Consider the following 12,515-nt stretch of genomic DNA (forward strand, 5'->3'; position numbering starts at 1 on the left):
AAGGGCTTTACAAATCTGGGCCTAGCTCTCTTGTTCTCAAGAGAGCAAGAGCAGGGTGGGGCAGAGCCTGGCATATCTGAGAGATGGGTAAAATTTTAGTGGCTTTGTGAAATGGACACCTCCGCCCTAAGAGCTGGATGGAATAAGTCCATCCATTCACTTCACCCAGAGGCAGTGCTCACAGCTTGTGTAACAACTAACAGAGCCCAGTCGTTTGCAGGAGGAACCAAACTTAGGACCTCTAAAGTTTAGCACATGAACCTCTACTATATGAGCTAGACGCTAGCTGGCTATCAGCCACGGCTGTAGAGCAGACTCATTATTCCCTCTGTAAGAGGTCCTGGTACCACTAGACAGGACAATACACTACATCCAGCCAGCGTGTGGGTTATATTTGCAAGGGGCAAATGTGGATTTCGGACCATGAGTAAATGTGATTTATGGATTATTAGAATGTCTGGTGGGATTTTCAAAGGTGCCAGTGCTCAATGGATGTCAGCTGGAATTAGAGGCCTAATTTGTTTACACACTTTGGAAATTCTCACTCTAAGGCTAAGATCATTCATAGCCAAATTCTGATATTCCATCAAGTGGTACAAGATCAGATTTCAGTTGTCATTTAAAATAAGTTACAATAAATAGCTTTTCCTTTGAACAATGAAGTGGGTTTGTGGTGACGATTTGCATCCTAACGAGGGTTTCCCTTTTTGCTATGTGCGGCGGAATCGGCTAACCCGTATGTGTGTGTGTGTGTGTTTACCACATAGGTATGTTGGGAAACAGTATAAAGAAGAAAAGGGGCTTCTTCACCATTTCAGTGATGTGGAGCGACAAATGACTGCTCAGTACTACGTGACGGAATTCAACAAAAGGCTGTATGAGCAGAAGATCCCAACACAAATCTTTTACATCCCCTCTGCAGTACTCCTGGTAAGAAGTCCTGAACTGAAATGTAATTGAAATAGGGAACTTACAGAAGCCATCAGGAAATGATCACAGAATGTTTTTCCTGTAGAACAGTGGGTAGAGACCGAGTATAAAATGAGGAGTGGTACAAGATCTCCGCAGAGAACAATCATAATTATTATAAGCCACTTGTGTCCCCTACACCGTGGGTATGTAAACACAGCGTTTTGGAGCAAGCAGGAGTGAGTCTCCTTGCCAGTGATTGACAGATGTGGAGTAATGGCAGCTCAGACTGGGACTCGGATTCTGAAGCCCAGCCTCTCCATAGGTTTCAGAGTCTGAGTTCAAGCTGTAATTACAAAGCACTATTTACATAGGTATTTTTAGAACACTACTATGAGCCTTGCTAAACTAAGTCTGTCAGCCCAGGTTGGGAGACTCACTCAGTCTCACTCTGAAACGCTGGGGAGTTGTCCCCTAAGAGGCAAATTCCATTACCTGGCAAACATATTTGAATATTTAAAAACGAGAAAAAATATGACACACAAGCACAGATTATCACCAGAGGGCGCACTAGGTGCACCTGTAAAAGTATATGTGTCCTGCCAGACCCAGCAAACCATACCTTGATTTGTGTCTCTAGGGCAGGGAAGGGCTCAGTTAACTAGCTGGCAGATGTAGTTGCCCAATTTGTTGTAACACCTAACCCATTTGTGCCCCTAAATATGAGCGTTCGTGTTTGCCTGCAGGTGCATGTGCTATGTTAGTAGCTGCACCTTTAGCATGCTGCTTTAAAATTTAGCTTATCATGGTGCTCTTGTAACTACCAGAATTAGGGTAAAATTCTGCTCAGTGTCTGGTCTCAGAAGGCTGAATTGACGTTCCTAAAGCTGATGCTTTCTTCTCTCTAGCTAGATGTGAGTGAGCTCTACTTCCAAATGTGATCTAATGGGAACAGACAAATGGGTGGCACAATGTGTGGACTCTTTCGCATCTGTTTTCCTTTTAGTGCTGCGGGAAAAGTAATAGTGCAAATAAGAGTTCAAATAGCTGAGCTATAGGACTTCTCGCCGTTTTCATCTCTGCTGAGATTGTTTTAACCGTTTAGCATTCTGGTTTCCTTCAGATCTTAGAAGACAAATCTATCAAAGGATGTGTGAGTGTGGAGCCCTATATTCTGGGAGAGTTTGTGAAGCTATCTAATAACACAAAAGTGGTGAAGACAGAGTACAAAGCCACTGAGTATGGCTTGGCCTTTGGCCACTTCTCCTATGAGTTTTCCCATGGCACAGAGGTGGTTGTCGATTTGCAAGGTTTGTATGAAGGCCGATTCTGTTGGTTGTGCATCCTTCCCATGTACCAGCAACATGTGCTATACAAAGAACAAACCCATTTCAAATATCCTTAAGGCCAAGGAAGGCATAGAGAAGACTCAGACTCACAGTGTGTAAGAAAACAGGCCTGAATTTTTGGCACATGAAATAAATAACACCTGGTGTTCAAAGAGAACCTCCCTCTCTTCTTGATGTAAGTAACTGTGATCATGAGCCTGGGCCCGATCCTAGTATGACACAACCTTGTGTCACTACACCCTTGTGAAAGCTAAACTAAAGCTAACAGAAATGGGCCCCGGTGGGTTTCTTGGCAAAGGGGGCCCACAGGTGAACCAGAGACAGTGTAGCAGTTCCCATGCCACCCCTCCCCTTTTCTGTGACTTGCCAGCCCCCAAATGGCTGAAAGCTACCTCTGTGTGTACACACAGTCGTTAGCTCCACAAGTTCTCCTAGGTTAGAGGTGAGGAGCTGACCTTCTAATCTTTATGTTCGCTCAAGTGCCCGCCTCCCTTAGCAGGGTTAAGCAAAAACCCGGAGGCTCTTGAGACCTAATGTCACCTTGTGATTCTGTTCTTACCTGAATATCAATACAACATTAAGGGCCTTAGTCTACAGTTGCTTACCCTGGGGTAAATCAGGAGTTACTCCACTGAGGTCAGCAGAATTCCACCTGTGTAAAATTACCATAAGTGTGGGGGGAGGGAGAGGCTTAATTGCAGAGCACAATGAAGTGAAGGGACTATTGTATATTATTTCCTATTTGGATGTATTCTTTATTTTGCAGGTTGGGTGACAGGCAATGGAAAAGGCCTCATCTACCTCACAGACCCCCAAATTCATTCTCTTAATGGGAAAGATGTTTCACACACCACCAACTTTGGGGAGAAAGGAATTTATTACTTCTTCAATAATCAACATATTGAGTGCAATGAAATCTGCCATTGTCTTTCTTTAAAGAGGCCTTCAGTAGCAGAACCTAACTAGCCTTGTGAAAAAACAGCCTGACAGGCTCTGACGTGGGACCTGATCCTTTGAACATTTATGCATATAAATAACTCTGCTTGTGAGAACAGAGCCATGAAAGTAAAATTTGTTCTATTCCTAAGTGCTGGGAGTATCTGGGTCATAGTTTCAGGTTGGTAGCATCCTGTTACTGAACACAACTTGTTGTGGAAATTAACAGAACCAAATAAAAAAATATTCAAGGAACACATGATACAACAAATCCACAAGAGTCAGGAAAATTAAAGTAACCCACTTACCTTCTGGGAGTGGTGTACTGTCCAATGCAGTGGTACTTAGACCACTTACAAAGAGAAAGCATGACTTGGCTCTACGGCCTTAGCTGAGAGCCAGGTTGACTTTTTAGCTCAAGCTGTAGAGGCTCATGCACTAAGCTCCAGATGTCCCAAGTTCGGTTCCACCTGTCAGCCTTAGACTAACACTAGAACTTTGTCCTTATAATGATCAGTCTTGTTGAGAAATCATAGCACCAGAAGGAGACAAGATAGTACGACCTTTACTCAGAGCTTAACTTCACTATGGCTACGTCTACACTGGCCCCTTTTCCGGAAGGGGCATGTTAATTTCAGCTATCGTAATAGGGAAATCCGCGGGGGATTTAAATATCCCCCGCGGCATTTAAATAAAAATGTCCGCCGGAAAAAAGCGGCGGACATTTTTATTTAAATGCCGCGGGGGATATTTAAATCCCCCGCGGATTTCCCTATTACGATAGCTGAAATTAACATTATTTCAGGTATTTGGGTGTACATGTATTTATGATTTTTGGAGACTTTTTTCCTGTGTGAACATGCTGTGTTACTGAAACAAAAAATGATAAAAAGTAGCTTCTTTCTCTCAGACCTGAGTGTGTAATTTCTTACTTGTGTTGTAAGATGGCACTTTTGACTCTGCTAGCCACAGAGCAAACCTTGCAGTCCTTATACGGGCAAAACTGGAGTTGAAACTTAAGGGTGGCTGGACTTGCTCACATCTGTGTTAATGTGCCCCCAGGAGACTTTCCTACCAGCCTGGCAGTTCTCTCTTAAAAACAAAACAAACCTCCCATGGCTGCTGCTAATGGAACTGTGACTGCTCTTACAACCCTTAGGGTACATCACTACGCAGAAGACTAATGCTGCCACAATCTATCTTCCAGGGTTCGATTTAGGGGGTCTAGCGTAGACCCGATTAATCGAACTCAGAGGGAGCCTTTGTTGGCACCAGTACTCTTACTCCTCGTGAGGAGTAAGAGAAGCCGATGGGAGCGTTTGTTCCTGTTAGCCTCCCTCTGTGTAGACAGTGTGGAAACTCAATTTAAGATTCATCAACTCCAGCTACATAATTATTGAGGTATAGTTTATATTGGAAATTATTTAAAAAACAGTTGAAGTCTGTTTTAGGGGTTTCTGCTGTTAACATAAATTATGTGACTGAAGCAAAAATGTCTGGTGATGTTCTAGGGTTCAGGGGATGTAATTTCAACACAGTGTCACTTATCCTGCTGTGCTGTCTCCGGAAAATACTTAATTTCGTTCATCCCGTACTCCAAAGACATTTCTTAGAGTTTTTACATGTTTGCTGGTTGTGCTGGGACCATGTTTTAGTATTGCGTGTACATGCAGCTGCTGCTTTGAACATTTCCTCTTTATTTCATTTGTTTTTCTCTGCACTTTTGTTATTGTTCAGGGTTCTATAATATACTCCCAGAACCCCTGATTTTTAACACTCCACACGGTCTTTGAACATCCTGTGGTATGCGTGCTGTCCGCAGGCTCCCATAGTGCTTACCCTGGGTAGAGGCAGCTGCTGCTTTTTCCTCCTTATGAAGCAATCTTTTGTGTTTTTAGACCAAAGCTTGTGATTCATGGACGTGACCTTAGTGGACTGTTGTGAGCTACCACCTGGAGAATTGGAAAGTAGCAAATGTAGTTATGCCATTCCCTTTTTTAGAATCTCACTGGGGATGTATTCAAGGGGCCGAGAATGTCAGACTGTATCTTCATTAGATTTCTGATAGGGTTGTCTTCACTGCTGCAGATAGCTTGAGTTAGTACACAGTCAAGTTACTGGTTACTGCTAGCCTTCAGAACAACACTAGAGTTACACCAGAGCAATTGGATCAGCAGCACAGACTGATGAGTAGTTGTAGCTTGAGCTGTTACATCCCCAATGTGTATCTAGCAGCCCTCTCTCCCCTGGGGTATTTCTCCATTGCCTTTGGGAGAAAGATTTCCAGCCCAATCAGCCAGACTCAGTCTAGCTCTGCAGGAGCAAGTATGCTAAAAATAGTAGCATGGATGTGTCAGCATGCTCTAGCTGTCAGAATCCAAGCCTGCATGACTCCCTGGGTCTGAGCTCAACATCCACGCTGCTATTTTTGGCCTGGGAACCTGACCTGAGTTATCATGCGTCGGTCAACCTGTGATAAGTCATACCCTCCAAGCTGTAGTGTAGTGTTTCCTGTAAGCGGAGAGATTCAAATGCCACCCAGCTGCTTAGCAGAGTGCACACAGCCTCCCACAGCCAGCAGCACATGGTTTTATTGGTGATGCACATCTACACACGTCTTGGTGCACATAATAAAATTTATTCTGCACACAGATGGAAAAAAATAGAGGGACCATTAGTAGACATTATCTGACAGGCCAGCTGGCTTAAGTTTAAAATTCAGTTAAAGCTAGAGATTTCTCTGTGTATGCAGGAATTGAGTCCATATTAACAGTCAGATTATAACTTGAGCTAACGGTGCTGCGAAGACTCACAGTGCTACTTTGCTGCTAATGCAAACACTTTGGCTGTGTCCAGACTCCATGCCTCCGTCGACGGAGGCATGTAGATTAGCGAGATCGGAAGAGGGAAATGAAGCCGCGATTAAAATAATCGCGGCTTCATTTAAATTTAAATGGCTGCCCCGATCTGCCGATCAGCTGTTTGTCGGCAGATCGGGAGAGTCTGGACGCGATGCCCCGACAAAGAAGCCTTTCTTCATCGACACAGGTAAGCCTCGTGAAACCAGGTTTACCTGTGTCGATGAAGAAAGGCTTCTTTGTCGGGGCATCGCGTCCAGACTCCCCCGATCTGCCGACAAACAGCTGATCGGCAGATCGGGGCAGCCATTTAAATTTAAATGAAGCCGCGATTATTTTAATCGCGGCTTCATTTCCCTCTTCCGATCTGGCTAATCTACATGCCTCCGTCGAAGGAGGCATGTAGTCTAGACACACCCTTTGTGACCTCATCAAAAGCACTACAAACCTCTGCCTGTGAAACAGGCAGACAGAAAAGGTTCTGCTACAGCCAGAGCATTGTCCAAACTTTTTTGAGAGCTGTATGGTGTAGTGGTTGGAATGCAGGATTCAGACACATTTGAGGTTTTTTCCTGGTTCTTCCACTGACTTGCTGTATGGCTTTTCTCAAATAAATGTACCTTTCTCCTACCACACAGATTTGGTGAGGATTAATTTGTTGCTGTTTGTATAGCACTTTGAAAATGCCAGTGCATTGTCTAATAAATGCTAAGTATTTTCGTCTTAACTGTACCTGTGAACCAATTGAGGGCCTTCATCCTGCAAAAGATTCTATGAAGTTTGACCCTGTTTCTATGCATAACCTCGTCAACTTTTGTGGGGCTTTGTGCAGGTTTGGAGTAGGAGGGTTCACCCACGTGGAACCACCTCTTGGATTTGGGCCAACATTTGTCACTTCTCAGGGAGCTGCTCCACCAGCTAAAATAAAACACCTCTGACTTTACAAAGAATGTGCCTCTTTGTGTTTTGTAACAATGTGAATAATTTGTTTGATTTTCCTGCTAAATTTATAAAGACTTACTTTAGATAAAATACATTTTTTACAATCAGAAATATGTCTTAAAGGTCCAATATTCTGTCGCAGAAAGTCAGATTATAACTTAGTTTGTTTTGGAGGGGTTGTCTCATCTTGAGGGGGAAGGAAACCGGGTACTAAAGTTCCATAAAAATATTGGACCTGCCCCAGTACAAAGTTAGGCTTAACAAAACCATCAGGTTTTTTTGTTTTGTTTTGTTTTTTTGTTACTTTAGCCAGCAGAAGTTCAGGCTTTTTGTTACTTTTGTTTAGTTCTGCTATTGTTTTCAAGGTGATGTTTGTACTGGATTGTTTGGATAAACAGATGCCCTATAACTGCACAGAGCAGGGGAAAGTAGGTATAAGGAGAGAGAAGCAAAAGAGAAAAATTAAATCTCTTTATTATGGTGCATAAACCTTCAGTGTTGGGGAACTGTGCAGCTGCGCAGGGAAAAATGCATTCAAAAATATAATGCTAGTGTGAATAATCCTTTCTAGAATGCTGCTTGCAGACTGCTCCAGCTTTGTCAGGTGAACTTGAACTGGGCCATCAGATTTGCTCGCGTTCCCATTGCACACTGTCTACCACCCCAGGGCATTCACCGTCTTGCCTGTTGTTAAAAAAAGAGCAAACAATCCATCATTGAGCCCGGGGGGTCACTTTCTCATAGAAAAGCAAAATCGGCATGTGACAGTACACTCAGCTCCAATGTTTCGCAGATTAAAATGATACATGAAAACTCACGTGTTTCTGGGAAGATTAAGTCCGTTATCTTGTACCACAGCCAATAAAGAAGAGGTTTGTCCGCAACAGAAAAACACTGGATTTAACCAAGTAACAAAAGTTTTGTGCTTCTGGAAAATACATCTATAGAATTGAAAGAAAAACTAAGGTTTCAGGAATTAATAGGCTACAAAAATGTAATATTAAAGCCTTTTTTTTTTTAAGAACTTCATAGCGTGTTTTTTTTAATTTTCTCTGACACTAGTTAAAGTGTCCTAATAAATTATAAGCAACCAACACTGCCGTGCCTAGTGACTATCAGCATTAATAACACTTCCAGTTGTCAAACCTGATAGAATGGTAAAAAGCTAATTTACTGTTTATATTGTTTGTTTTACCATGTCACTCTGGTAGACAGTGAAATTAAACTGATTATTTTGATTATTTTTAGTCAGTTTCACTTTTGATTGTCAGGCATTAGAACACAATGGCATTGTTTTCTTTCACAGTCTATCTACCTTAATAATGATATGCCCCTTTGGATTAGTATGGGGCACCTGACAGTCTATAATGTGTTTATGCTCAAAATGCCCCTGTGATGTGGGCAAGTACAATTATCCCTGAGGATAATTGTCGACAAAGAAACTGATTTTTCGAAGGACTCTGAGGAAGTCTATGACAGAGCAAGGAACTTGCACCATAACTGTTGACTCACCAATCCTCTCGGAGGAGCAATGTTACAGAGAAACAAACCAAACAAAAAAAGTGTTTCATTTATATTTTTAGAATATGATTTTTTTTCCTATTAACAAAAGTCTAAATTTTAAGTCTTGAGCCAGTTGGCAGTATCTCTTCAGTCTGTCAAAGTATAGACTCGTCTGATAACCGGGACGTGCACCATTAAAAGGCCCAAATATGCTAGCGTTTGTCATAAATCATTAGAAAAATAAATGTGCATTACACCATTTTGCTGCATTTTCCCCGTGTGCTCTAAAGATGTAATGCTCATCAGAACATTACAGAATGTGGTATTTTCGTGTGTGTCTCCGCTGACTTCAAAACTGGCAGGAAAAGGGTAGTGAAGGCAATCAAAAATTCTGCTGCACTGCCGGAAGTTAACATCAATGTACAGTAGAGTACTTTGGGCCACTTCTGCTGTAAACAAGAATTCTGCAGAGCCCAGGACCTTTCTTTTCTAATGATTCATAATTGGATAAAATTGCCTTTTATATAAATGGTGGCCCTCTACTGTCCTGGCCTGAGACATCACTCAGGGTAATGGTGTCAATGATGCATTCAGAGAAACCTTTCCATCTGGGTGGCAGCCATATGCATTCTTGAATTCAAGATGGTGCACTCCAAAAAGTGCATAGATTACTTTATAATCCAGAGAGCTGAATTTTGGTGCTGGTTTCGGAGGCTATGTCTACAGTGCACTGTTATTTAGGAATAAGCTCTTCCAGAACAGTTATTCCAAAATAGCTTATTTCAAAATAGCACATCTACACTGCAGGGAAGCCTCAAAATTAGTCCGAGGCAGGCTTCCCTAATGTAGATGTGCTATCTCAAGTTAGAGCCCCAGGAGGAATACCTTACAATGGACCTGGTGAGGGGCTATTTCGAAATAACAGAAGTGAAGCATCTACACATGCCTTACTTCGAAATAGCTATTTAGGAATAGGTGTTATTCTTCGTAGAATGAGGTTTACAGAAGTTGGAATAAGCCGTCCGTTATTTCAAAATTATTTTGAAATAATAGAATTGCTGTGTAGACACTTGCATAGTTATTTTGGAATAACTGACATTATCGTGAAATAACTTTGCTGTGTAGGCACAGCCTGAGACTCCTTAGAGCTGTGGTTACCAATCTGTCGATCGCAATCGATTTGTCAATCACAATGGCTCGACCAGTTGATCATGAGGCGTTCGAGGACCCCCCCATTTCCCTCTTCCCCCGAGAAGGCCCACTACCTATCTCCAGCAAAAAATGGAGGAAGGTAGTGCCAGCTTCCCACGGGTGGATGGAAGTCCTGCAGCTGCGCGCCACTTCTGGAGGTTCCAGAAGTGCGCTGGCTGGTCCCCTCCCTCAGGTCTGTGGCATGCCGGAACTTGCGAGGGGTCCCCAGAGGAGGCACGCACTGAGGCTTCCCTCCTCTGCAGGAAGGGGAGTTGTCCCCGGAGGAAAGGTGCGTGGGGGCTTCCCTGTGCCGCAGGATGGGGAGTTGGCCCTGGAGGAGGCAGCACACATGGGGGCTTCCCTGCGCTGTGGGAGGGAGGAGTCGGCCCCAGAGGAGGCGCACATGGGGGCTTCCCTCTGCGGGAACGGGGAGTCCTGGGAGGAGGCTGGTGCAGGGGACTTCCTGTCCCTACTGGCACCCTGTCCCCTGCTGCATCACCCTGTCCCCTGCTCCTACTGGTAACCTGTCCCCTGCTGCAGAACCCTGTCCCCCTCCCCCCGACACCCTGTCCCCTCTCCCTTGTGCCCTGCTGCAGAATCCTGCTCCCACCCCAGCACTCTATCCCCTACCCCAGCACCCTTCCCCAGTACCATGTCCTCTGTTCCCACCAGCACAGTTGGGGTCACATTAGTGAGGCTTGGGGAGGTTTTAGGAGGAGGGGGTTTTTTTGCATCTCCCTTGTGTGGGCCCCAACTGACTTTTCTGTGGGTCAGTGACCCCTGACTCAAAACTGGTTCCCTGCCCTTCTCAGAAATAAAGACAATGCAGAAACTTTTTGGCTATGTCTACTCTGGACGGTTCTTGTGCCAGAAATATGCAAATGAGGCTAAGCATGGAATATCACCTAGCCTCATTTGCATACCTAATGAGCCACCATTTTTGTGGAAGCGGCTTTTGTGCCAGAAGGAGCTGTCTACGCTGCCCCTTCTTATGCAAGAAAAACCCTCTTGCGCAATGCCTCTACACTGATTATTTTCAGGAATAACGGCATTGTGCAAGAGGGTTTTTCTTGCGCAAGAAGGGGCAGTGTAGACGCACCTTCTGGCACAAGAGCCTCTTCTGCAAAAATGGTGGCTCATTAGGTATGCAAATGAGGCTCGGTGATAGTCCACACTTAGCCTCATTTGCATATTTCTGGCACAAGAACCCACCAGTGTAGACATAGCCTTTGTGTTTGACATAGTATTTTATTTAAAAATTGAAGCCTGGCCAACAAACCCCCCAATTGGGGCCAAGCCCCCATCTGGGCAGCATTGTAACACTCCTGCACCCCTCCAGACCCTAGACCTGAGCCTACCATACACTGGAACCCCTTGCCCTGAGCCCCTCACATACCCCAACCCAAATTCCTGCACCTTCACAGCCACAAGCCTGTGGCGTGCTTAGTACCACAACCCTCCATCTGACCCCAACACTCCCCAGCTTGGAGCCCCCACCCCGAGCCAGCATCCTCTTCTCTGCCTCCTCCTGCATCCAAATTTCCTCCCAGAGCTTGCACCTCTCACCCCTTCCCACACCCAAATCCCTCATTCCCACCCCAGAGCCCACACATCCTGTCTCAACCCAGCTAGACTGCAGGAGTTTTTCCAGGATTCCAAAGATATCCTGGAAAAACTCTTCCGCATCCAAGAATGCGTTTGTTCTTCTGCCTTTTTTAGTGGAAGAGCAAACATGCTCTTTTGGTAACCCCTATATTCCTCGTTCCACGAGGAATACGGGGGATTCCAAAAGAAGGGATTTTGCTAACATTTGGTCCAGCCTAGAGAGGCCAAATATTGGAAAAATGTCTTCCTACATAAAAATTGGAAAAAAAAGTGGCAGTGTAGATGGTATAAGGGCTGGAGATAGCAAGTGATGGAGATGAGGAGAACCGAGAGGGTGGTGCTTCAAGGAAGGGATGGGTCTTGGGGGAAGGACGGGGTGGTAGATCTTTGCTTGTTCTGAGATTTAAAAAGTGATCTTGGGTGTAAAAAGGTTGGAGACCACTGCCTTAGAGCTCACTTCTTGCAGGCGGACAGATCCCCCCTTCTGCCAAGAAAGGGTTTAAAAAAAAACTCCTCTGGACATAGTCAGCCTCAAACCAGCAAGCACCTATGAAGCTTCTTAAGCCTGGAGCTGGGCAGGTCCTTAAAAGGGAGGATTACTGATGAATGTGGCTGTGCTGAAGGAGCAGGATTGCAATTTAGGGCCTTTCTAGCTCCTGGACCAGGGACTGCTGCTGCTTGGTGAAATAGCTTGAGAGTACTGGTCAGCCAGGCCCTCTTAGAGAGGTGAAGGGCTGGCTGGTATTTTTCCCCATTATCTACCCACCCCTCTTTGGTTTCCCAGTGTTGTAAGATTGGGTTGGATGCGGGGGCAGGGGCAATGGAAGAATACTGACTTCTTGTTTGGAATACTTTAACTTGCAAGCCAGGTGCCATCTTGAACAGCACAGCACGAGGGCTGTGCCTAAAACTCCAAGAGAGCCCCCAGTGGGGTGTTCGGGGAGCAATATACCCATCCATGATAAAAATATCCAGAATCTCCATTGAAGCAAAGCTTTTCTTTTTCCCCCCCATTGGCTCCTCACATCTCTGACAGATTGGTTTGAGATCACTGGCAGTGATGTTGTTGAAACACTTCAAGTTGTTTGGAAATGAAGTTCAAACGGTCCAGCTGGCAACATTAACTCCCGAGCCCGCATGCCAGCAGCCTGTTAACTGTTATTCCTCCTCGGAAGAACACAGCCCTTCATTCTCCACATGGATGACAAGCACGTCAGTGCGT

General features: G+C 44.6%; 1 protein-coding gene across 8 annotated transcripts in view; it reads left to right on the plus strand.

Annotated features, from left to right (window-relative positions):
* ALPK1 (alpha kinase 1) overlaps positions 1–3,886 on the plus strand; it is a 91,802-nt gene extending 87,916 nt beyond the window's left edge. For all 8 annotated transcript variants that reach the window (XM_025182706.2, XM_006119264.4, XM_075929736.1 and 5 more), the window contains 3 exons: positions 768–930; positions 2,033–2,219; positions 3,025–3,886. In XM_025182706.2, coding sequence (XP_025038491.2) covers positions 768–930; positions 2,033–2,219; positions 3,025–3,224 — 550 coding nt within the window. In that variant the 3' untranslated portion in view covers positions 3,225–3,886. The remainder of the gene's footprint in view (positions 1–767; positions 931–2,032; positions 2,220–3,024) is intronic.
* Positions 3,887–12,515: the final 8,629 nt, after the last annotated feature.

This window comes from Pelodiscus sinensis, chromosome 5 (assembly GCF_049634645.1).
Source record: "Pelodiscus sinensis isolate JC-2024 chromosome 5, ASM4963464v1, whole genome shotgun sequence".
NCBI classification, from domain to species: domain Eukaryota; kingdom Metazoa; phylum Chordata; order Testudines; family Trionychidae; genus Pelodiscus; species Pelodiscus sinensis.